This window comes from Nerophis lumbriciformis, linkage group LG32 (genome assembly GCF_033978685.3).
Source record: "Nerophis lumbriciformis linkage group LG32, RoL_Nlum_v2.1, whole genome shotgun sequence".
NCBI lineage: Eukaryota > Metazoa > Chordata > Actinopteri > Syngnathiformes > Syngnathidae > Nerophis > Nerophis lumbriciformis.
The window spans coordinates 13526418-13552802 of record NC_084579.2 but is presented as its reverse complement, the minus strand read 5'-3'; the positions used below and the strand labels follow the sequence as shown (position 1 = coordinate 13552802).

Here is a 26385-nt window from a genome sequence, read left to right as displayed (position 1 = left end):
TATAAATAAATATATTATTTATAAAGCAAGTTCGAGTATCATTGGCAAATTTTCACCTATCCCCGGCCTTGGCACGCATACACAGGACCATCCATCCATTTTCTACCGCTTATTCCCTTCGGGTCGCGGGGGGCGCTGGAGCCTATCTTAGCTACAATCGGGCGGAAGGCGGGGTACACCCTGGACAAGTCGCCACCTCATCGCAGGGCCAACACAGATAGACAGACAACATTCACACTCACATCCACACACTAGGGCCAATTTAGTGTTGCCAATCAACTTATCCCCAGGTGCATGTCTTTGGAGGTGGGAGGAAGCCGGAAAATGTGAATATTGGGATAAAGTCCTTTATTTTCTGTAATGCAACTAAAAACATGAAAGTGTCATACATTCTGGATTCATTACACATCAACTGAAATATTGCAAGAATTTTATTATTTTAATATTGCTGATTATGGCATACAGCTTAAGAAAACTCCAAAATCCTATCTCAAAATATTAGAATATTTCCTCAGACCAAGTAAAAAAAATAAGATTTATAACAGCAAAACAACATTACTGCATCAATGCGGCGTGGCATGGAGGCAATCAGCCTGTGGCATTTCTGAGGTGTTATGGATGCCCAGGATGCTTCAATAGCGGCCTTTAGCTCATTTGCATTATTGGGTCTGGTGTCTTTCAGCTTCTTCTTCACAATACCCCACAAATTCCACATGGGGTTCAGGTCAGGGGAGTTGGCAGGCCAATCGAGGACAGTAATGCCATGGTTAGTACACCAGTTACTGGTGGTTTTGGCTGTTGAAAAGCTCTATGGAGATGATGATTTCATTTCCCAGCATAATCTGGCACCATAATAAAATAAATAAATGATAAATGGGTTATACTTGTATAGCGCTTTTCTACCTTCAAGGTACTCAAAGCGCTTTGACAGTATTTCCACATTCACCCATTCACACACACACATTCACACACTGATGGCGGCCTTTAGTTCATTTGCATTATTGGGTCTGGTCTTTCAGCTTCTTCTTCACAATACCCCAATATTTCAGTTGATGTGTAATGAATCCAGAATGCATAAGATTTTTGTTTTTTTAATTGCATTACAGAAAATAAAGAATTTTATCACAATATTCTCATTTTCTGATACAGTCCTGTATGTGTCGTCTTTTTGGGGATTTCAGAATATGGTCAGCCTAATCAAAGCTGCAAATGCTTTTGTCTTTTTTTGTCTTTGAAAAAAAAAAAAAGCATGACGCGTAAAAGTGACGTCATAAAAGCGACGCCGGTCTGCTTTCATCACTGTGAAGTAGCTCCACAGCGCCCCCTGCTGGCCGCCCCTCAGAGTGAAGCCACGTCGGATAGCTAACCTTTATTGTGCTGCACACTATTAAAACCACGCTGATAAAATGTTGTTCCAATAGCAACACAAACTCTATGCGACCACAGTTTTCTACCCTCAGTTGCTAGGTCCTTTATGAACGCGGCCACAGAAGCCAACTGATAGCTAGATATCAGCTGCAAGGACGCCCTCATAAATGCTAGGTAATGCTAATATTTTAATCGCGATGCTAAATCATGCTAATGATGCTAAGATTATTATGTCTGTTTTGAATTTGCCTGTGCTTGTTAACCATGTCGCTATCGACGGATAACGCTCACGTTGTGTTCATTCGTGGCATAATGTTGCGAAATGTAATTTTTTATTTAAAAAAAATATATATATATATATTGTGCTCACTGGACGATAGCGTTAGCAGAAATGTCGAAAGTGCTTATCGCGAACATACTGTAAACAATGCGTTTGCTAACAATTCGGAAATGAATAACAGTTTTTTTTATTATGTCGAGCAGGCTCATATTTGATTTGTTGTACTTCCTTAAATATGTGCATTGCAATTTTAAAAGCCCCTGTCAAAACAAAGATGAATGACAACATTGAGTGAGTAGACACCTTCTGGTTGTACCACATCATGACTACGAGTGCTGGAGGAATGAAGCTGAGCCACTCCCCTCACCAGACCTGTGTGTATTTATATATATGAATGTGTGTGTGTTCTTGCACGCCTTCAGGCCTGTGGGTGTACACTGAGCTCAGGTGTCTTTGCTCCTGAGTCATTTACCAATCACAACGTTTCCTTTCTTCTTTGAACAGCTTTCACCCGCCTCCTTCTTCCCCCCCCCCTGGTAGGCAGCGAGACGAGCGCACAGATCTACTCCGCTCTTCCCTATTTGTAAAGGACGACCCCGGGTCCAGAAAGCTTGTGAGGACCCGATCACCACCCGCTGAAATGCAGCATGGTGCAAAGGAAGCGGATGTGCAGCTAGTTTGCGGTGCCCAGCAGGTAAAAGAAAAGACTTGGGGCGATTGGTATCCTTCGTTCTCTTTTTGACAGCGTGTCTGTGAAGCCATGTCTGTTTTGAACTCCCTCCTCCCATAAGACGAAACGCTCACGAGCCGGCTGATCATATGTTGTTACTTTTAGGACCCTGCAGGGCGGTAAGTCACACTTCTGAAATATACTTGAGCTGCAACATTTGATATTAATAGAAATGAGACTTTCCTTTTGATCACTTTTGCATGTTCCTCTTTTGTTCTGGCTACATTGAATATTTCCCTTAATATTGGGTTCTTTTGAGCTGTGTTAAATTAACTCTTATAGTCTTTTCCTTGGAGCGGAAAATGTAAGCGTTTTAACATTGTGGTTACAGTGGACAGCAACTGCGGTCTCTCATACTCATTTTAATGTTTTAACCTAGTGGTTCCCAACCACCGGGCCGAGGACCGGTACCGGTCCGTGGCGCATTTGCTACCGGGCCGCAGGGAAACATAAAAGTTAAAGTACCTATGATTGTCACACACACACTAGGTGGGGCGAAATTATTCTCTGCATTTGACCCATCACCCTTGATCACCCCCTGGGAGGTGAGGGGAGCAGTGAGCAGCATTTTTTGGTGATGTAACCCCCAATTCCAACCCTAGATGCTGAGTGTCAAGCAGGGAGGTAATGGCTACCATTTTTATAGTCTTTGAAATAATTTACAAACCCCGTTTCCATATGAGTTGGGAAGTTGTGTTGGATGTAAATATAAACGGAATACAATGATTTGCAAATCCTTTTCAACCCATATTCAATTGAATGCACTACAAAGACAAAATATTTGATGTTCAAACTCATAAACTTTATTTTTTTTTCAAATAATAATTAACTTAGAATTTCATGGCTGCAACACGAGCCAAAGTAGTTGGGAAAGGGCATGTTCACCACTGTGTTACATCACCTTTTCTTTTAACAACACTCAATAAACGATCGAGAACTGAGGAAACTAATTGTTGAAGCTTTGAAAGTGGAATTCTTTCCCATCCTTGTTTTATGTAGAGCTTCAGTCGTTCAACAGTCCGGGGTCTCCGCTGTCGTATTTTACGCTTCATAATGCGCCACACATTTTCGATGGGAGACAAGTCTGGACTGCAGGCGGGCCAGGAAAGTACCCGCACTCTTTTTTTACGAAGCCACGCTGTTGTAACACGTGCTGAATGTGGCTTGGCATTGTCTTACTGAAATAAGCAGGGGCGTCCATGAAAAAGATGGCTCTTAGATGGCAGCATATGTTGCTCCAAAACCTGTATGTACCTTTCAGCATTAATGGTGCCTTCACAGATGTGTAAGTTACCCATGCCTTGGGCACTAATACACCCCCATACTATAACAGATGCTGGCTTTTGAACTTTGCGTTGATAACAGTCTGGATGGTTCACTTCCCCTTTGGTCCGGATGACACGATGTCGAATATTTCCAAAAACAATTTGAAATGTGGACTTGTCAGACCACAGAACACTTTTCCACTTTGCATCAGTCAATCTTAGATGATCTCAGGCCCAGAGAAGCCGGCGGCGTTTCTGGATGTTGTTGATAAATGGCTTTCGTTTTGCATAGTAGAGCTTTAACTTGCACTTACAGATGTAGCGACGAACTGTATTTAGTGACAGTGGTTTTCTGAAGTGTTCCTGAGCCCATGTGGTGATATCCTTTAGAGATTGATGTCAGTTTTTGATACAGTGCCGTCTGAGGGATCGAAGGTCACGGTCATTCAATGTTGGTTTTCGGCCATGCCGCTTACGTGGAGTGATTTCTCCAGATTCTCTGAACCTTTTGATGATATTATGGACCGTAGATGTTGAAATCCCTAAATTTCTTGCAATTGCACTTTGAGAAACGTTGTTCTTAAACTGTTTGACTATTTGCTCACGCAGTTGTGGACAAAGGGGTGTACCTCGCCCCATCCTTTTTTGTGAAAAAGTGACCATTTTTTGGGAAGCTGTTTTTACACTCAATCATGGCACCCACCTGTTCCCAATTAGCCTGCACACCTGTGGGATGTTCCAAATAAGTGTTTGATGAGCATTCCTCAACTTTATCAGTATTTATTGCCACCTTTCCCAACTTCTTTGTCACGTGTTGCTGGCATCAAATTCTAAAGTTAATGATTATTTGCAAAAATTTTTTTTTTTATCAGTTTGAACATCAAATATGTTGTCTTTGTAGCATATTCAACTGAATATGGGTTGAAAATTATTTGCAAATCATTGTATTCCTTTTATATTTACATCTAACACAATTTCCCAACTCATATGGAAACGGGGTTTGTATAAACGACTGCATTTTCTCCAACTTAACTTTTGCCTGTCCCACTAGACACACCAATAAGCTTGTTTATAGATGTACAATACAACTCCTAATAGGAAGTTGCTATTTGCTATATTTGTTATAACTTTGCGACATGATACAATGCACATCAAAGAACATATAAAATACAAATGTGACAGATTGTAGCCAAAGGCTGATTTCCATCTGCGTTTCATTGCAAAGAAACAAGCCCAGGGCTCCCACTAATTCAGCGTTAGAGTGAGTTGTATTTTTCATGCACTTATTTTTGCTGTATTTATCTGACACAAGTGGAGAGCCGGTCCCTGAAAATAATGCCTACATTAAACCGGTCCGTGGTGCAAAAAAGGTTGGGGACCACTGTTTTAACCTGTGCTGAATAACCAAAACATTACCTTAATATCACAGTACACCATATTATTTATAAAGACAATATATTTGATACTATTTCCATGTTTGTGTAGGTATACCTAATGTTTCTATCCTTAAGATAAAAAATATGTTTTTCTCTATAGAGATTTTGACCCCTTTTTTCATCATAAAGATAGGGAAAGACTAAAATTGGACAAAAACATATACTAAGAAAATAATAAAAAAAAAAATCAAAATATATAAAAAAAAAGTGCAGTATAATTTTGCTGTTTTTATTCCTCTCTAGGCAACATCTAGACTTCTCTTTTTTCCCCACCCATTGTTACAATATATTTTAGCCGAGCAACCAAAGCACCCAGGCAGGAAGTGAGACGCAAGCGCGCACAGGAAATGCGGTCAATGTTGGCCCCGGATGGCAGTTGCGTGAGCAGAACGGTGACGCTAGACAAGTGTAAATAAGAGGAAGAAACGAAATGTTGCTATGGAGCCAGCCTCGTGTTGTTTTTTTGTTGTTGTTCTGTCACAGACCTTGACGAGAGATACCCTTAGTCTTGTGGTGACAACACGCGCGCGCAAGGGTTGGTCGAAGCGTACGCCGTAGTGATAAGATGATAGAAGAAAACAGACAAACTGCTCACCATGATGCCCACTGCCTCTATTTGTATCTACAACATGCACCTCCATATCCACTTTATCTCCCTTGCGCAGTGCTTAGACATTCTTGGGGTTTTCTATTTAGACAATAATGGCTGTTTATTGATAACAAATCTATACTGCTGTATGCACTGCACATTGACTTCTCTAAAGTCTATATGACTTTCATTTCTCTAGTAGTGTCCGGTGAGAATATATACCGCATACAAGTCAGTCCCCTCTCCCAAGATTTTGCTACGTCGCGATCGCGCCAATTCACACAAATTCAACAACATTGCCAGGAATTAGGCACACGCAAATTTCTCGCACATTTTGGCCAATCTGTATCATTTTCGCCTTTCAAATTCGGCTCTGAGAGGTGCTAAAATGCGCACTTTAACTGTCTAATCAAAATATTTGCTTGTTTCTTGTGTATACTGCAAAAAGTCAGTGTTCAAAAACAAGAAAAAAATATATAAAATGAGGGGTATTTTATTTGAACTAAGCAAAATTATCTGCCAATAGAACAAGAAAATTTGGCTTGTCAAGACTTTCCAAAACAAGTAAAATTAAAGCTGCAAGCAGCGTTGGTCGGGCCCGCGTATTTGGCAGGTGCTAGTCCTAAGTGTCCCAATACTTTTGTCAAGTTGTAGTCCTAAGTGTCCCAATACTTTTGTCCAGTGTAGGTGTCCCAATACTTTTGTCAAGTTTTAGTCCTAAGTGTCCCAATACTTTTATCAAGTTGTAGTCCTAAGTGTCCCAATACTTCTGTCCAGAGTAGGTGTCCCAATACTTTTGTCCAGTTTTATTCCTAAGTGTCCCAATACTTATGTCCAATTTTCGTCCTAAGTGTCCCAATACTTTTGTCAAGTTATAGTCCTAAGTGTCCCAATACTTTTGTCCAGTGTAGGTGTCCCAATACTTTTGTCAAGTTTTAGTCCTAAGTGTCCCAATACTTTTATCAAGTTGTAGTCCTAAGTGTCCCAATACTTCTGTCCAGAGTAGGTGTCCCAATACTTTTGTCCAGTTTTATTCCTAAGTGTCCCAATACTTATGTCCAATTTTCGTCCTAAGTGTCCCAATACTTTTGTCAAGTGTTAGTCCCAAGTGTCCCAATACCTTTGTCCAGTTTTAGTCCGAAGTGTCCCAATACCTTTGTCCAGTTTAAGTCCGAAGTGTCCCAATACTTTTGTCAAGTTGTAGTCCTAAGTGTCCCAATACTGTTGTCCAGTGTAGGTGTCCCAATACGTTTGTCCAGTGGTACTATATGAGTAATCTACTTAGTGAGAAGAATTATCCTATCAGACAGAAAATAAGCAAATATCACCCTTATTTGAGATATTTAATCTTACTTAGATTTCAGTTTTTGCAGTGTAGACAAAGCAGGAACAAGGTGTAGCTAATCGAACGACACAATTGTCATGCTCCTGCGTAACTCAGACCCACTTTTTGTTTCTGTCTACTGCGCTAAGCTTTCTGGGTAATGGAATATATAAACATTTACTTCCTAGTCTACATCTACGTATTGTTCAGCATTCATTTCTCCAGGGAAGGACATTTAAGAACAAATTTTTATTTGCAATGTTAACCTAGCAAAGAGGCAGCATTTTCATGTTAGAGATGTTGAAGTGTGATGATAATCTCTCATTGTTTCTCTTACCAACAAAAATCAGTGCTGAAAAACGTGCGGGAGTAAATGTGCTAGCACATTAAATAATGTTTAAGATGGACAAACACTTTTTAAGTTTAAAATAAACATGGAAAATGTCTGCAACAGACCAGAGAGTCTGTGTTTTTTCTATGATTGTAATTAAACATGACTATTTTTTGTTATAATTAAAACAGTACAGTAATTTGGCAATGGGCTCTGAGTATGTGCTTTTACTGCCATCAAGTGTCTATTTTTAAGTCTGCGGTATACAACAAGTAAAACAGCAATACAGTATTTTTCCCCAATTTTTAGGTTAATGTTACAAGGGACACTTAAAACATTGGTTAAAAATTTAAAAAAACACACATTCATTCAATGTTACTATAAAAAAGCCTAAAAACTAGAGACGACCGATAAATGCTTTAAAAAGTAATATTGAAAATTATCAGTATCGGTTTAAAAAGTATCGGTATCGGTTTCAAAAAGTAAAATGTATTACTTTTTAAAACGCCGCTGTGTACACGGAGGGACAATAAACCTTAAAGGCACTGCCTTTGCCTGCCGGCCCAGTCACATAATATCTACGGCTTTTCACAAACACAAGTGAATGCAAGCATACTTGGTCAACAGCCATACAGGTCACACTGAGGGTGGCCGTATAAACAACTTTAACACTGTTACAAATATGCGCCACACTGTGAACCCACACCAAACAAGAATGACAAACACACATCCGCACCGTTACACAACATAAACACAACAGAACAAATATCCAGAACCCCTTGCAGCACTAACTCTTCCGGGACGCTACAATATACCCCCCCCAACCCCGCCCACCTCAACCTCCTCATGCTCTCTCAGGGAGAGCGTGTCCCAAATTCCAAGCTGCTGTTTTGAGGCATGTTAAAAAAATAATGCACTTTGTGACTTCAATAATAAATATGGCAGTGCCATGTTGGCATTTTTTTCCATAACTTGAGTTGATTTATTTTGGAAAACCTTGTTACATTGTTTAATGCATCCAGCGGGGCATCACAACAAAATTAGGCATAATAATGTGTTAATCCCACGACTGTATATTGATATCGGAATCGGTAATTAAGAGTTGGACAATATCGGGATATCGGATATCGGAAAAAAAGCCATTATCGGACATCTCTAATTGTAATTAAACATGACTATTTTTTGTTATAATTAAAACAGTACAGTAATTTGACAATGAGCTCTGAGTATGTGCTTTTACTGCCATCAAGTGTCTATTTTTAAGTCTGCAGTATACAACAAGTAAAACATCAATACAGTGTTTTCTTTCCCAATTTTTAGGTTGTTACAAGGGACACTTGAAACATTGGTTCAAAAAAAATAAAAAAACACACGTTCATTCAAAGTTATTATAAAAAAGCCTTAAAAACCTCAACTTTTGTAGCAACTTTCTGAAAAATCTGTTTAGGCATTTTAGGCTGCAAAAATCACAACAACAAAAAACCCTGCGAAAAGCCTGAAAGGACTGACAAACGGTTACTGAAGCGTGAGGGGTGCACTCCCCTTCTGTCAGTTTTGTTTCGCAAGAGGATGTGGCATCGACCATACCGCCACTTTTAGCTAGAGAAGTGGCATTTGGCAGGTGCTCCTGAAAGAGATGCACTTTGCATCAAATGGCTATCTTAACTTGTGGATGCCATGTTTGTGTGAAACCTCATCTAGTTTGTTTTATTTCAAATCTGGGTTGTGTTTATAATAGATGCAGCGTCATCAAAACTGTGCTGGTGTCCAAACATTTTGGTGTCAGTTTTGCTTACGTCCGCTTTCCTCGGTTGCGTAATAAGAATGGAAACAGTACATGGCCACTGTTTTATTTCCTCGCCAACATCATCCAAATACTATGAATAGACTTATTGTCTGTCTGGTCCCTTCAGGGAGATTCTCTCAACTTTTTCTATAATGAGACGTTTGAGGAGCTCATGATTAACCTCTTTAATCAAATCAGGGGTTTTCTTAATGTGACGCCTTGTTTGAAGTCACATGTTGTTTTCCCTTGTTGCAGATCTGTGAGTGGCACATCTTTGCAACCTAACAAAGCTTTGGGAGTCTATTAATGGAGGAGGAATATCTGGGCTCTCCTTGCGTGGATTTGACGGCGCCTTTGCGTGACTCGTGGAACTCTATAGATCGCCAGCATTTGAACGGGGAGGCTAATTCCAAGGAGGAGCATGTCGACGAGTGGGAGGAGACGATATGGCTGCCGCGAACCCTGAACTGCACAACCGCCGCCGCCGCGCTCTCCTTCGCCACGGTGCAGTGGGAGATCCCTGACGCCGCCACAGAGAGGCGGCCTTTGGCAGCAGACGGCAGCGCGACCTGCGTGTCCGACTCCGGTACTTCTTGTTTGCCGTTGCACAAACATCACGATGATGAGGAGGAGGAAGTGGATCGGAGAGAGGAACAAAATGGCTCTGACTCATCAGTGAACTCCAAGTGTGTGGGAAATGACTTCAAGGTAGGTTTTGCAGCCCTCGTCGGCCATAACATTAGGTACAAACAGTACCATTTAAAACTTTGGACACACATGATCCTGTTGTTGAATGATAATGTGTTTTGAAACTTTTGAGTGGTACTGTTCAATTGACTGAAATTGAATACAAAGGTAATGATGCTCAGTTGTGGGGGAGCTATTTCGTTGATACATTTGCTTTATGGCTCTGACACAATGTTGACATTTTGTGTTGTTTGCACCAATAGCTGACATCTAAACATGGGACAAAGATTGAAGGGTTGCTCCAAAAAAATCGGTTCACATCCAAATTGCGATGTTTATTATATTCTGATTCTAAATTGATTCATATTTTTTAGGAATTAAAAATTTTTTTTTATTTTTTATTTTTTTAAGAATCACATTTTTTGATTCAACATTAAACAACTATTATTGTTTCCAACTTTCCACTTTGCTTCGCGTTTGTCGACTATGAAAAGGCATTCGACCGTATTTTTCGGACTTTAAGTCGCTCCGGAGTATAAGTCGCACCGGCCGAAAATGCATAATAAAGAAGGAAAAAACATATATAAGTTGCACTAGAGTATAAGTCGCATTTTTTGGGGAAATTTATTTGATAAAATCCAACACCAAGAATAGACATTTGAAAGGCAATTTAAAATAAATAAAGAATAGTGAACAACAGGCTGAATAAGTGTACGTTATATGACGCATGAATAACCAACTGAGAATGTGCTTGGTATGTAGGGATGATATTTGATAAGAAATTATCGAGTTCGAGCCCATTATCGAATCCTCTTATCGAACCGATTCCTTATCGATTCTCTTATCGAATCCAGATAGGTTGTTGTCTATGGAAAAAAACACAATATTTGGTTTAACAAAAGCTCACTTTTATTTTATAAGAAAAAAATAAATAAAATAAAATAAATAAATATTGACTGTTATCCTTCTAAAAAAAAAAAAAAAAAAAAATATTGACTGTTGTTACCCATAGTATATTAAGTGGGATTTTTCAGAAAAACAAATATATACAGTAACACAAAAACAACCTGTCTCTGTGATCACTATAGGTGAATAGCCATGCCTTGAGGCGTTTTGTCCGGTCCATTATTTTTGATGCTTGTGTGACATCACAGGAAATGACATTTCCTGTGATGTCCCACAGGGCATTTCTTGTGGGACGGGATTTGTTCCCAAGTATTCGAATAAAGAACCAACTCTTTTTCTTTACTATAGTGGCCTTGATAACGGGAACCGGTTCTCAAAAAGGGATTCGAGTCCATGGAATCGGATCTTTTCTTATCGAACGGTTCTTTTCTTATCGAACAACCGGGAGAACCGGTTTCGAACATCATCCCTATTGGTATGTTAACGTAACATATTATGGTAAGAGTCATTCAAATAACTATAACATATAGAACATGCTACGGTATACGTTTACCAAACAATCTGTCACTCCTAATTGCTAAATCCGATGAAATGTTCTTCCTCGGTGTCGCTTCTATACAACTCTGCCAACTTCAAAGGTAGACAATGCGCCGTAATGTGTTAATAATTTCACACATAAATAGCTCCAGAGTATAAATCGCACACGGCTAAACTAAGAAAAAAACTGTGATTTATAATCCGAAAAATACGGTAATAGAGTTTGACCCACTTTTTGCTGTACTCAAAAACCAAGCATACATCCCGATCCTCCAAGACCTGTTTATTTGTTTATTTATTTATTCGCACAATATAAACAGTACAAAAGGTAACATTGTTAAAATACATAGACAAGAAGTGAGAAGTACTTAATAAGAAATAGGTGCAGGTGAGAAAAGAAACCCAAAAAGGGCTTATGCAAGGTTCTCACCTAAAGCAGTAAATTAAGAAACAAAATTAAACAGAGTATATGAAAAATAAGACAACAATAAGGAGTCTACCTTGTGTGGATTGAGCCTAGGGGTGTGTGTGCGTGTGAGGAAGTATAGGGCTACATTATAAAGTAGGAACAAATGGAGAATGTTGATTCATCAGGCTGGCCCTTAATCTATGTCTTTAAAGTTAGTGAGTGAAGATGAGGAGTTTGCAATACATAGGTGAGTATTCCAGAGTAAAGAACCTTTGTGTTTGATGGAAAACTGGCTAAGAGTGATACGGCCAAAGATAGGATAGAGATTGTCAGTTTGTCTGGTATTATAATCATGAACTTGCGAATTGGTCTTAAAATCATCTTTGAAAGGTGTGGGAAGCGTATTAGGGTGGTACGTACATTTATAGATAGAAGAAGAGGACTGAACTGTGTTGATATCATAAATAGATAGTACATTTAGTTTCCTAAACAAAGGAACAGATGGAGCCCAATAGAGGAGGTAGCTATTCTTACAAACTTATTTTGCATAATGAAACATTTGATTACATTTGATGGCTATGTACTAGCCCAGACAATATTACAATATATAAGATCTGGATAAATTAAACTGTAATAAAGAGTGCCACTTCAACATTGAGATTGCACCAAGATAGCAATAAGATCCACCTTGAAAGAAGTCCAAACTCTTCACAGCCTGTCTCCAATATGCTGTTATCAACAGTATCAACTGGGAAGGAAAGGGAGTCAACATCAATGGCGAACACCTTTCTCATCTGATATTTACTGATGACATAATATTGGTGACACACCCTTCATAAGAACTGAATGTTATGCTGAATGAAATCCACCTCAAAAGCAAGCGGGTGGGCCTAAACATGCAAAGACCAAAGTAATGTTGAATAAGTACTCTACAAGGGAACCAATCGTTGTAGATGGGAACATTTTGGAAGAAGTTGACAGCTATAGCTATCTCGGTAAGATGGGAACAAACAATGGAGATCTGCTGCCAGAGATAAAAAGGATGGGACTCGGATGGGCTGCTTTTGGGAAAGTGGACAAGATCATGAAGAACCCACAAATAAGTATGACAATTAAAAGAGAGGTATCTAACGAGTACATACGCCCTGTGGTGATATATGGCAGTGAGATATTGGCCTCCACGTCAAGCCAAACTGAACTCATGGCTGTGGCACAGAGAAAGATGGAGAGAATCAAGTTTGGCATCACTCTAATGCTAACATCTGGGTTCGACGACAAACAGGAGTCTCTGATATAAATGTTGCCATCAAGACATCCAAACACAGATGGGGAGGACTTGTGGCCAGGCAACAAGGTGGACACTCAGAATGACCGAATGGACTCCTCGTGATCAGAGAAGACCAAGAGGACGAGCAAAAACAAGATGGAGAGATGACCTTACACAATACAAAGGCCTCACTTGGCAGAGACTGGCTCAGGATAAACGTCAATGGTTGGAGTCGAGGGAAGGGTTCCTCAAAGAGGGAAATGAACCCTTATGAAGATGATGACCCCCCACCAAGGACTGTTTTCACTGCTGGACTCTAGAAAGAGGTTCCGCAGCCTCCGTAGCTGAACCTCCAGGTTCCAGCTTCTTCCCTCAGGCCGTAAGACTCTTGAACGCATCATAATTATCCCCTCAATCCCCCCCCCAAAAATTGATTAACTCGCTGGAATATAAAGACAATATAATATACATCCATAAACCTGGATGCATATGCTAAAGTGCAATATATTTATCTGTACAGTAATCTATTTATTTATATCTGCACCTTATTGCTCTTTTATTCTGCACTACCAGGAGCTAATGCAACAAAATTTCGTTCTTATCTGTACTGTAAAGTTCACATTTGAATGACAATAAAAAGGAAGTCTAAGTCTAGTGATGATGAACTATTAATGAAAATATTACTATCATCATTGATATTTTTGCTTATATACATTTTTGTTTTTTCTTTTTTGTATGATATTTAAATGTGTAAAGATAGTGTATAGTATTTGTATGTATTCTCAATTGCTTTGTAAATATTGAATTGAATTGAATTTTGTGAAATATTCTAAAGCCGGGATTGTTTGGAGTTGCTCTATTTTTTTAATTAGATTAACATTCTGTGACTTCTATAAATAAAATATTAAAAATACATTTTCAAAATACTTTTTTTTTAGGCCAACACTGGGCATAAAGGTCGAATGTCAGCAGCCAAGAGAAGCTTTTGTAACCGGTAACCTGTTTTAAAAAGGTTTTATTATAATTGATATGCCAAATAATATATTATGAGAATCGGTTGAATCAAAAATCACTTCGGACCCAGAATCGAAATCGAAGCTGCCCAAAGATTCCCACCTTAAAAAATTAGAATTTTTTTCCCAATTTTCCAGTTATGGCTCAAGAATGTGTCTGTTGTGGATACATCGTGGTTGTGTACACTTTCCTGCATCCGGCTAAAGTTGTTTCTAACTAATGTTTTGTTTCCTGTAGCTTGTAGCTGCAAACCACAGCGATAAACATGTGGTTAAATTCATACATCTCGAAGCTGAGCATCATTATCTTTGTAAAGACTCTATTGCTACATCTCTTGCATGAGGTAATGAAAGGTCTGCTGTTTGTAAATGTGCACAGCCATCTCATTTTTTTATATCCGTGCAGAATTGTGGGTGGGATGAATGTAGGGTAAATGGCGTAGATGATGTGAGTCTCATATTGCACCCGCAGTCACATGTTGTGCATGATCGATGACCCGCGTTGCAATTTTTAGCCATGTGATGCTGCAGTCGGACGAGAGCCGATGACACAACAAAGGCAACATTCAACACATCAGCCCCGCCTGAGCAGCCACGACGGTACGCATCGTGCACAGGATTATTTCATAATTGCATATATGTATCATGCATTTCTGTTACCTGGCTGGTTAGACATGCAAGGGTGATTTGCATCCGTTTCTGGTCCAGCCGCCGCGCTGAAGTCTGATTCAGAGGAAGAGGGGGAAGACTGCATCACATCCCATGCGGTTGCAGTAGTGGATTTACGCCCAGAAGAACCACGGGATGATGCGCCGATGACTGGACGCGCCGATTCAGCAGGAGACAACCAAACTTCATTTCAAGGCGGAAAGATGGCGGAAGGGAGCAAAAAGTGTCCTGATGAATGCGTCACCAACCCTGTTAACGTGTGAGTATTTCATCATTGTTTGTTCATCTTTTCGCCTGTTTTTTTCACCAACTTATTGGCTGATGTCACAGAACTTTGCAGCGTTTGTTGTAGTACCAGATAGACTTAGTGTAAAATTATTAGTGCAACCTAGGCAAAGCAAGTTTATTTAGAGGACACCATTTATTCAAAGTGCTTTACAGAGGCATACAATTACAAGAAGGAACATAAATTCATCAAAAAAATACGAAATTAATTGAAATAAAAGCAAAGAGTACAGATAAGATACTTTCAGTTGTCGTATGCACAGCTAATTAGAAGTGTTTTTAGCCTGGATTTGAACGTTGCCAAAGTTGAGACCTGTCACATCTCTTCTGGAAGACTCCCATGCTGAGTTTATCAGAGCCCAAGATGGTTCATATCGGTTAGGTTATAGTTTTATTCATCCCACAATGGGGAAATTACGTTGTTGCAGTGCAGGTTTTTACATACAGTAACAGAAGTAAAAATGATAAGAATAAATACAAGATTAAATAAAACAAAAACTCTAACATAGCTCTAACATGTCAAAGATGTACTATAACACTGGATTATTTAATTTTTCATTATTTTCTGAGCGACAGGAAGACAGTGCAGTGACATAATATGGTCGTATTATTTTGTTCTTGTCAGGACTTGAGCAGCAGCATTTTGGATGTGCTGCAGCTTTTTTACAGCTTGTTTACAGAGCCCAGTGAGGAGGCCATTACAGCTCAGCAGTCAAGCCTGCTGTTGACAAATGCATCAGTTAGTATATATATCTAAGTCTAGTTTAGACACTACTCCTTTGATTTTGGCAACGTTTTTTAAAGGGGTAAAAAGCTGCTGATGTTGACTGTTAAAGTTAACTGTTAAAGTCTGAGTCCATTATTACTACTGTACTAGATTTGTAACCTGATTATTAATAGTCAGAGAGCGTCTCAAAGTGACCGATAACACGTTTTGCTTCTGTGAGCCACAGACAATGATTTCAGTTTTGCTGATGAAAATTGTTTTGCATCCACACACTGGTCTGTTTGATGCAATGACAAAGTAAATTTACAGGCCAACAACGTTCACCTGTGGTCAGTGACATTTAGATCCGGGTGACATCTGCATACTTGTGGTAGGGCACACTGTAGCCACATATTAGCTAGCCTGATGGCAGGATGTAGAAAATTGAACAATAGGGGTTCCACAATTGACCCCTGAGAAACCCTATAGGTCATAGCTATTTGGACACAGTTACCAAATTCAATAAAGTACGTCGTTTCTCTAATATGGAGTTTTACTCTAGCCACCAAACATACAGCAAGGAATCTCCCACTGTGTTGATCTCTTGTCTTAGGTGTCCCAACCTTACCAATAATGCTCTAGTTACAGCCGAGTTGTTTATTTACGTAAACTGCAAATGATTACGGTGTGTTAACTGGAAGCTGACAATAGTTGTAGAAGAGTTTTTATTTTTTAAACGCTAACAATGCAGAGTGAATGATGAAGTAGAAAGGAAAACATAATTCTCTTTATTAAAATGTTTACAAGTGCATTGTACAACACAGCATCAACACAAACAATGTTGTGATAAAGGTAAGGAGCAAATTATATTAATACAGCTGAACATTCTATTGTCAGTATGGCAAGTGGAACATGCATGACTTTAAAATTAACAGCGAAGTAGCAAAAAGCAACATTTTAGAGGGGTCTTATTTTTTCCCTACATTTAAAACACTTCCTTGAGGTCTACAGTACATAACATGTACTGGTGGTTCTTTGGTCAAAATGTTGCATAGATTATTAATGTTTTACTGACCGCGTTCAAGTCACTTTCTGACCGTCTTTTAAGGATGCACCGGTTTCTGCGCGGTCTTATTTACGTGGCTCCACTTCGACAGCGTCTTCTCCCCGCCCTCTTTGTTGTAGTTTTTAGCGTTTCCATATGGAGCCTACTGACAGATATAAGTTGGAACTATACGCTACTTTGTTTTAGAAATAACACTAGCGGCGGATGCATGTATGTCTGCCCCACAATAGAATAGAATAGAATAGAATGGACTTTATTGTCATTATATTTGCATATAACGAGATTAAGGACTCCAATTTAAGATGCGGTAGTGGGAGCAAATATGGGGTAAAAATAAATTACACAAGAGGTAATAAAGAAAAAAACCTAAGAATTGAAATAAACAGACTACTATCCAATAAAAATAATAAGCAATCCTGTACAACTACTCAGTGGCCTAGTGGTTAGAGTGTCCGCCCTGAGATCGGTAGGTTGTGAGTTCAAACCCCGGCCGAGTCATACCAAAGACTATAAAAAAATGGGACCCATTACCTCCCTGCTTGGCACTCAGCATCAAGGGTTGGAATTGGGGGTTAAATCACCAAAAATGATTCCCGGGCGCGGCACTGCTGCTGCCCACTGCTCCCCTCACCTCCCAGGGGGTGAACAAGGGGATGGGTCAAATGCAGAGGACGGGTCAAATGCAGAGGACAAATTTCGCCACACCTAGTGTGTTTGTGACAATCATTGGTACTTTAACTTTAACAATATACAAAACACTATACAAATACAAAATACTGTACAATATAAGAATACAAGAATAAGATAGAGAAAAAGAAGTAGCTTATTGACTGCAATTTCGGACTACAATGGCGTACTCACGCATTTCTACCATATATGGAGATATCCGCAGACGTCACATTTGGGGGAAAACGTCACAATTGGGGTACATTCCAAACTTTTCGTTTGGAGGAAGTGTGAATGAAGGCAAGATTGTTTTATAAATATCTACGCCATGCCGCCATTGTTTGATTTTACATTTTCGGGACTTATGCTCATCCCAAATACACAAAAACAAGTACAAATAGGTAAGAAAAGTTGTTTTTGCATATTAGGCCCCCTTTGAAGCGCATGCTGAACTGGATGCTAAGATGTTATACTTTTTTTTTCTTTTTTAATTAAAAAAAATGTTTTGATTAAAAACAATTATGTCATTATGTGGGAAAAACTGCATTAAGTTGCCTATAATCACAGATGTGAATGTTTTTTTTGTATTCAGAGACCCCGTCGGTTAATTGCTTTTGTAGACCACGTACCCAGCATGTGTAGTCGACTCTGTGGTTAATTGAATAGAGGCGTTAATTGGAATATTTGCCTTTATGATGATTATAACATGCAATGTATGTGTTTTAGGGAGGTCCCTACACCGCCACAAAAAACTGACAATAAGGGACCAACTTGTGAGCTTACTAAGGATGTACGTCCTGCGGTAGCCACAAGTCAAGGAGCTTCAGTTCCTGGAGGTGATTATGCCGAGATATTAGAAACATCTGTAGAGATACAGACAGAACCAAGTAAGTCCTCACAGAACTTCGGACTGCCAGAGCAGACCCAAACAAACAATACAGCTCACTGTGAAGGCTCAGTCCACGTGGGACAGCTGCATGGATTATTTGAGGAAAAGGTTTCAATCCTGCCTGTGGACTCTGAAGCGCAGCAGGAGGAGAACCGAACAGCTCAGCAAGCCTCATCCTTGCCCCAGCACAAAGGTCCTACAGAGACTAAAACGTCACACGAGGCACAGGAGGTCAAAGGCGTTCTTAATGGATCCGTAACGGTACTTATGGCAAGTGAGGAGACAAGCCGAAGGTCAGAGGAAGCGACGCCTTACATGAATGGCGGCGACGTGGACAGAGAGAGGGTGTGCTGCCTCGCCCAACGCCTATTTAAGCTGGATGGGATCCAGCGAGTGGATGTGGTGAAGCACCTTGACAAAGAGTAAGAGCATAATTATGTAATTTTTGTTATTGTACAGGCAGTGTTTAGGAAAACGTTCCTTTTTTTAAATGCAATACAAGTGTAAACATCAGTTCCAGTATACAGCTGTAGGGAGAGCCTGAATGCACAACTAAGAAAAACTAATAATAGACTGTCATGGTTTTATTCTAGCTGTTTTCTTATGTTTACTATTACCTCCTCTTGCATTTCTGTAGTAATGCCTTCAGTCATGCGGTTGGAGAGGAATACCTCAAGTTCTTTGATTTCACCGGGCAAACTCTGGATCAAGCCCTGAGGTCAGCATTATGGGGGCTGAGCTTCACTGGACACACTCATGGACGCCTCCTAAATACACTTGTTTTACTTTTATGTGCATCTCTCAGGTCTTTTTTAAAAGTGGTCATCCTGCTAGGAGAGACCCAGGAGAGGGAGCGGGTGCTGCAGCACTTCGCCGGGCGCTTCCATCAGTGCAACCCGGACTCCTTCTTCTCGAGAGGTGGACTTCGCTCTCGCTTCTGAGCTTTACATTGTAGGCACACACTCATTCTTTCACTCTTTCCCCTCCTTAGAGTCTGTGTTGGCTCTCACGTGCGCTCTCATGCTCCTCAACACAGACTTGCATGGACAGGTGAGGGAGCGTGCGCCAGCTGAATAACCTCTGACCTCTGGTACTAAGAGTAACTGTGATTGTTTTTGACAGAATGTTGGAAAAGCCATGTCCTCTTCCAAGTTTGTGTCCAACCTAGATGGGATGAACAATGGAGAAAACTTCAGCAAAGATCAGCTGAAAGTAAGAAAGTATTGATTTATTTTATAAAGATTGTTCAATTAAATGTTACGTATTTGCATTTTAGTGTCTGTACAACTCCATCAAGAGCGAGCCATTGCAGTGGGCGGTGTGAGTATTTATTATTGTCATTATCAAATTTGCACAAGCCACACTCTCACACACGCGTCATTGTCGAATAGTGACGAAGTGGAGCTGACGTTGGCGTTGACGGGGGAGGACGCACCCTTGCGGTCTAAGAGCAACCCCTTCCAGGACGTTCCCCATGACAAGGCGGCGCCGGTAGTCAAGCAGGGCTTCCTTCAGAGGAAGATCCATGCCGACATCGACGGGAAGCGCAGTAAGAAACACATACATGGTGTGCTGCTAACCAAATTTGAGACAGCATTTATTGTATAAGTGTGTGTTGTTACAGCCCCTTGGGGTAAAAGGCGCTGGAAGACATTCTACGGCGTGTTGAAAGGAATGGTCCTTTACTTACAGAAGGTGGGTCTGTCTGAGTTTTGAGATATATATATAAAAACTGTATGCGATTATTCACAAAACATTATTGGACTAATCACGGATACACGCAGATTAATCACGCAATTTATTTTGAGGGAACAAGCACCTTTACTCTTTTTTTGTCTTCTTTTATGTTACTCGTAAACTATGAAAGCAAGTAGTTTTTCTGTGATTAGTCAGGGTTAATCCATGTTCAGAAGTGTGATTAATCTGATTAATGAAAAAAAAAAATATATATATATACCGTATTTTTCGGAGTATAAGTCGCACCGGAGTATAAGTCGCACCTGCCGAAAATGCATAATAAAGAAGGAAAAAACATATATAAATCGCACTAGAGCCCGGCCAAACTATGAAAAAAACTGCGACTTATAGTCCAAAAAATACGGTATATAGGTTATATATTCGCACTGCGGGATGTGGCTTGTGTGTGCTGTGTTTGTGTGGTGGGCAGAGGTGGGTAGAGTAGCCAGAAATTGTACTCAAGTAAGAGTACTGTTACTTTAGAGATTTATTACTCAAGTAAAAGTAAGGAGTAGTCACCCAAATATTTACTTGAGTAAAAGTAAAAAGTATGTTGTGAAAAAACTACTCAAGTACTGAGTAACTGATGAGTAACCTGTTCGTTTAATGATGACGGCAACAAATAATGCACAAAAACATAAAAATAGCAATGAGCAAATTCAGAGCCAGGAATATCTCTTAAGCAACTAAAACAATAATATATATTAAATAATAATACATTAACATAAAAAAAATAAATAAGGCAATTTGAGCCACAATAACTTAACAGCACCATAGGCTCAGTAAGCAGAGATTATAAAAGAAAATAACAAGTTAGCCTTTACGCAAACCATAAACTGATAGGTGTGGGCTGCATCTGGGAACACACTGTGCACTTCTGATCGGTGTTTCTATGCATGCGTGTGTGTGTGTGTGTCTTTGTCTGTCTCTCTATGAGGCTGCAGTGCGTTAATAAATGTCCCCACACGATGTACATTTGGCAGTGATTCATAGCAGGAAAGCTAACATCAGCCAACGATGACAGCCAAACTATCTACTAACGTTACTTACCGCGATGTGTTTCCTCAAATTTGACGTTGAGTTCATGTAAGCTTAAGCTTGTTGCCGCTGAAACTTTAGGTGCAGTTAATCACGTGACCGCCTGGTGAAATGGAGTCAAACGTCACCAGTGACTGCATCTGATTGGTGAAACGGAGTCAAACGTCACCAGTGACTATTTGATTGGTGAAACGCAGGCATGCGATAGATCCTACTTTGAAGGTCTGTTTGACAAACCAAAATAAACAAAGCGTGCATTAACAGATGGATAAAAATCAGTAGCTAGTAGCGAGCTGAATGTAGATAAATGGAGCAGAGTAAATGTAGCGTTTCTTCTCTATAAATATACTCAAGTAAAAGTATGTTGCATTAAAACTACTCTTAAAAGCACAATTTATTCCAAAAGTTACTCAAGTAGATGTAACGGAGTAAATGTAGCGCGTTACTACCCACCTCTGGTGGTGGGAACAGCGGAGTGCTTGGAGAGATCGCTCAAAGTAAAACGATGATGAGGTGGAATTGATTGATTGATTGATTGAGACTTTTATTACCAGTAGTAGGTTGCACAGTGAAGTACATATTCTGTACAATTGACCACTAAATGGTAACACCCGAATAAGTTTTTCAACTTGTTTAAGTCGGGGTCCACTTAAATTGATTCATGATGCAGATAAATACTATCATATATACTATCATCATAATACAGTCATCACACAAGATAATCATCAGGATGTATAAATTGAATTATTTGCATTATTTACAATTCTTTACATTATTTACAAAGAGAGTAAAGTGCCCAAAGAAGATGAAAGAAGCTGTCCAAGGTTTTGCCATCATTTAAACCTGAAAAAGACAAAGACATTGTGGCAAAATGTTTGTCGCTGTCAAGTGGAGCTAGCATTTCACAATTGCATTACAACAATAATGCAACACATTACCAGAAAGCATCCTGCATATTTAAAAAACGCAAACAACCAGAAACAAGGTAGACATCTATTTTGGCAGCTTCTTATTTAATTTGCATATTGAATGGTTTATTCATACACATGGAAGCATGTGAGGACTTGTTAGCATTTACACGTACTAGAAATACCAATGTTGCATGCATTTATAACAGGAAAGATAAAGGTCATTAGAACAATGTTTAAACTGTGTCCATAAAAGACGCATTTAAGTTATATTGTGTGTTTTACTCGATTACTCGACGACTAATATAATCAATAGCTGCAGCCTTGATGTAAACAGAATAGACTTGCATGCCGTACACCTACTCAGTGGCCTAGTGGTTAGAGTGTCCGCCCTGAAATCGGTAGGTTGTGAGTTCAAAACCCGGCCGAGTCATACCAGACTATAAAAATGGGACCCATTACCTCCCTGCTTGGCACTCAGCATCAAGGGTTGGAATTGGGGGTTAAATCACCAAAAATGATTCCCGGGCGCAGCCACCGCTGCTGCTCACTGCTGCTGCTCACTGCTCCCCTCACCTCCCAGGGGGTGATCAAGGGTGATGGGTCAAATGCGGAGAATAATTTCGCCACACCTAGTGTGTGTGTGACAATCATTGGTACTTTAACTTTTTAACTTTAGTAAGCCATTAGATGTACCTAATGTTATGGCTGGTGGGTGAACATGAAGGTGATCAACATGCGCGTGTGTGTGTTGGTATCAGGATCACAGTAGGAAGGAGCAGCAGGCTAACGAGGAGGTGGTGAGTGTACATCACTCGCTGGCCGAGCCAGCGGTCGACTACACAAAGAAGCCGTATGTGTTCCGTCTGCAGACGGCCGACTGGAGGGTTTTCCTTTTTCAAGCTTCGTAAGTTGCGAGATTCTCTGTGGGAGAAATTTGTGTACGTGATGCTTTTAGCGTTGTCTCTTTTCGTCTTAGATCCAAAATGGAGATGATGTCGTGGATCAACCGCATTAACCTGGTGTCTGCTCTCCACTCCTCTCCTCCGTTCCCTGCTGCCGTCGGCTCCCAGAGGAGGTTTTGCAGGCCGATCCTGCCCGCCTCGCAATCCGCTCACACTCTGGTACATTTACTCTTTTTATCTTTCTCAAGTTTAAAACGCATGCCCTGCCATGACATCGTTGCCTGTGCAGGAGCGCCAGCTGCAGTCTCACACCAGAATGCTGGAGTCCTTCAAAGCTGACCTATCGCATCTCCAGGAGAACCTGCCGGAGGGCAGAAAGGGCAGAGGAAAGGAGATGGAGGAGCATCGTACCAGAGCGGAGTACCTGCAGCACGAGGTAGCGCCATTCCATGATGGCGCACTTGTGAAGCTGTCGTCTAGTGGTGTGCGATATAGACAATATAAATTAGGCTAACAATAGTTTTAATGTTGATGACACATGTTCTGCAAATTTCACAGCGACAAGCGAACAAAAGCGTCCTCAACGCAATGCTGCGTCCTCATTAGCGAGCTAGAGGCCAATGTCTCGCCATTTTGCAGCTTCTAAATCTCACAAGTAGCATTATCACTGGTGGACTAGAGTACAGGTAATAGCTAAACATGTTACTCCACACACTGTAGGAGGATACAAAAAAGCATAGATAGGTAACCACTAAGTTAGATTTTGTAAATGTAAACAGACGTAGGTGGATCCATACAAATATCAAATGCAACGATACCAAGTATAGTATCACTATATGGCTGGTACTTTGATATTTTTTATCATCAGAAAATTATTTTTTGTTGTTTTTCTTAGTTTTTACAAACTCAGGAAATAGAGCCAATGGTATTTTTTGTTTTTGTTTAGTTATTTTGTACTTTTGACTTTGAGATAGGCTCCAGCACCCACCGCGACCCCAAAAGGGACAAGCGGTAGAAAAATGGATGGATGGATGGACTTTATCATATGTTTTCTATGAATTGATATTGTGACATTGCCATCTTGTGTTTTTTGTCGGATTACAATTGTGATCAAAACATTTTTAATTTAATAATCCTGAATATTTTAAATGTGTACATTGTTATGGCCAATTCTGCACTGTACTACTTGGTATCGCATGGATAGAGACCCAAATTTGTAGTATTGTCTAAAACTAAAGTAAATGGTCTTCATTTATATAGCACTTTACCTGCACGATACCCAAAGTGCTTTACATTATATGTCAAATTCACCTATTCACACTAATGGGGGAAGCCAGGCGTAACCACGACCCATCAGGAGCAAGGTGGGCGAAGTGTCTAGCCCAGTGGTTCTTAACCTGGGTTCGATCGAACCCTAGGGGTTCGGTGAGTCGGGCTCAGGGGTTCGGCGGAGGTCAAAACACACCTGACTCATCGTGTAAATAAAAACTGCCTATCGGCGTATTACGGATACGACAACAGCAGAAGTCAGACTGATTTGCAGGTGTGTAATTTGTTGTGAGTTCATGCACTGTGTTGGTTTTGTTGTTTGAACAAGGTGATGTTCATGCACGGTTAATTTTGTGCACCAGTAAAAAAACATGGTAACACTTTAGTATGGGGAACATATTCACCATTAATTAGTTGCTTATTAACATGCAAATTAGTAACATATTGGCTCTTAACTAGTCATTATTAAGTACTTATTAATGCCTTATTCGGCATGGCCTTATTATAACCCTAACCCTCTAACCCTAACCAAATAACTCTAAATTAAGTCTTTGTTACTTAGAATATGTTCCCCATACTAAAGTGTTCCCAAAAACATATAACTTTGTCTTGAATTTGAAAAAAAAAGAACATTTTATTTTTCACTAAAGAAGGGTTTGGTGAATGCGCATATGAAACTGGTGGGGTTCGGTACCTCCAACAAGGTTAAGAACTACTGGTCTAGCCCAAGGACAGAAGACCGCGACTAGGATAGCGGAAGCTCGACTCGTACTAAGAACCCTCAAGTTGCTGGCACGACCGCTCTACCATCTAAGCCACGCTGCCCTATGCAAATGTGAAGTATTAAATCAACAGATGAATGAGAGCGTAGTGTATTTTAACAGAAAGTAATTCGCTATGAACAGTAAATTAATACATTTTTGAGAAAATAAAACTGGAAATGATGTAATATGTTACGGCAGCAGCTAAATTAGGAGACCTTTAACCCAGTTTGAAATAGTTCCATTATCATATTTAAATGCCAAATAATATATTGTGTTATGTATTGTTATTGCAAGAGGCTGCGATATATATCACAATATAGATTATATCACCCATCCCTACTGCATCAGTGACCTAGTTTTTTTGTTGCTTCGCAGATCTGTCGGTACGAGAGCTACTCATGTGTGCTGCTGGCCTGGAAGAGCGTCCAGAAGACCAGCGACGGCGGCGCTTTGATCACCGCCGCCCTCGGCGTGTTTGACAAAGCCATGTGCGCGTCCCCTCTGGTTGAGAAGGACGATGATGAAAAAGGCCGTCTGACCAAATCACACTCCAGCCCCTCCCTGGAGCTGGAGATGACGCCGCCCAGCACCATCAAAGTCAAGCGCAACATTTCAGAAAGGTGGACTTACCGTAGGACCATCACGCCTCGACTGAATAAGGACGCATGACAGCAAGTAATTCCGGAAATGCTTTGATAGCTAATCCCGACCACACCTTTTTGTTTTTACCTCGTGCACTTTGACAAACACAATTAATCTCAGGAATTCCCGAATTCTCTCAGGATGTGGAAGAACCTGATATTTCATTTGTTGAGTGACCAAAAATATGTGGACCTGATAGACACCTTTTTTTATTGTAACTTTGTGCTGTGTAGAAATAGTCAAACATGCCTACCTGGTTTGTGACCACTAGGGGATGCTGGAGTACCGGACACCTTGAAGCCAATAAGGTCGTTATTGCACTTTGTCATTTTTTTAAATAAGTGTGTTATTCATATGAAGGGTTTATTTTGTACATGTTTTAAATGTGTCCAGTACTAAAGGTGTGTTTCATTTTTTAAATATTAATTTTAAACACCAAACAAGTCAGAATATCTGCTGTGGAAAGGCTCCAGCCTCAAAATGTGTCAAAAGAAATACCATACAATGAAGGACTGATCTTTATTTCACGTAAGATTTTTTTCACCAATGAATTAAAAGGCTCTTGTAATATCTTGTAAATATTGCATGATTTCTTCTGTGTATTTTAGTTTTTGTCATTTAAATTGTTAAATGTTGGATATTTTTTGTATGTTTGATCAATCTCTCGGTGCTCCTACTGGTTTGATCGGTGAGTATATTTCTAGCATTGACAACAAACAAATGACCTGAACTTTGACCCTTTGTTTTTTTTTTTGTAGGGTGAAACATTGCTGAGCTCCACCCTTCACTTACCTCACATCCCATTGCTGCTCCACTTTTCGCCGGCCATCACTCGTCTTGAGTGGAGGTACGTAACATTCCCCCCACCACCATTTTCCTGTCACAATCCAAATTATATAGTCCCAATTAGGTG

The 26385-nt window shown here is 40.0% G+C and overlaps 1 protein-coding gene across 4 annotated transcripts; it reads left to right on the top strand.

Annotated features, from left to right (window-relative positions):
- The first annotated feature begins 1343 nt into the window (after positions 1-1343).
- On the top strand, positions 1344-26051 carry LOC133574494 (PH and SEC7 domain-containing protein 4). Of its 4 annotated transcripts, XM_061926651.1 has the most exons (18): positions 1344-1542; positions 1906-2022; positions 2153-2342; positions 9365-9817; positions 14444-14528; positions 14637-14856; positions 18047-18631; positions 18847-18927; positions 19015-19127; positions 19201-19259; positions 19332-19421; positions 19486-19529; positions 19601-19758; positions 19834-19904; positions 22654-22799; positions 22872-23016; positions 23087-23233; positions 25206-26051. In XM_061926651.1, exons 4-18 carry the CDS (start codon positions 9416-9418, stop codon positions 25497-25499), a joined length of 2640 nt encoding a protein of 879 aa, XP_061782635.1. In that variant the 5' UTR covers positions 1344-1542; positions 1906-2022; positions 2153-2342; positions 9365-9415; the 3' UTR covers positions 25500-26051. The 4 variants fall into 4 exon arrangements, with proteins under 4 accessions (XP_061782635.1, XP_061782634.1, XP_061782637.1 ...); XM_061926650.1 differs by lacking the exon at positions 1906-2022; XM_061926653.1 differs by lacking the exons at positions 1344-1542; positions 1906-2022; positions 2153-2342 and adding an exon at positions 2355-2497.
- Positions 26052-26385: the final 334 nt, after the last annotated feature.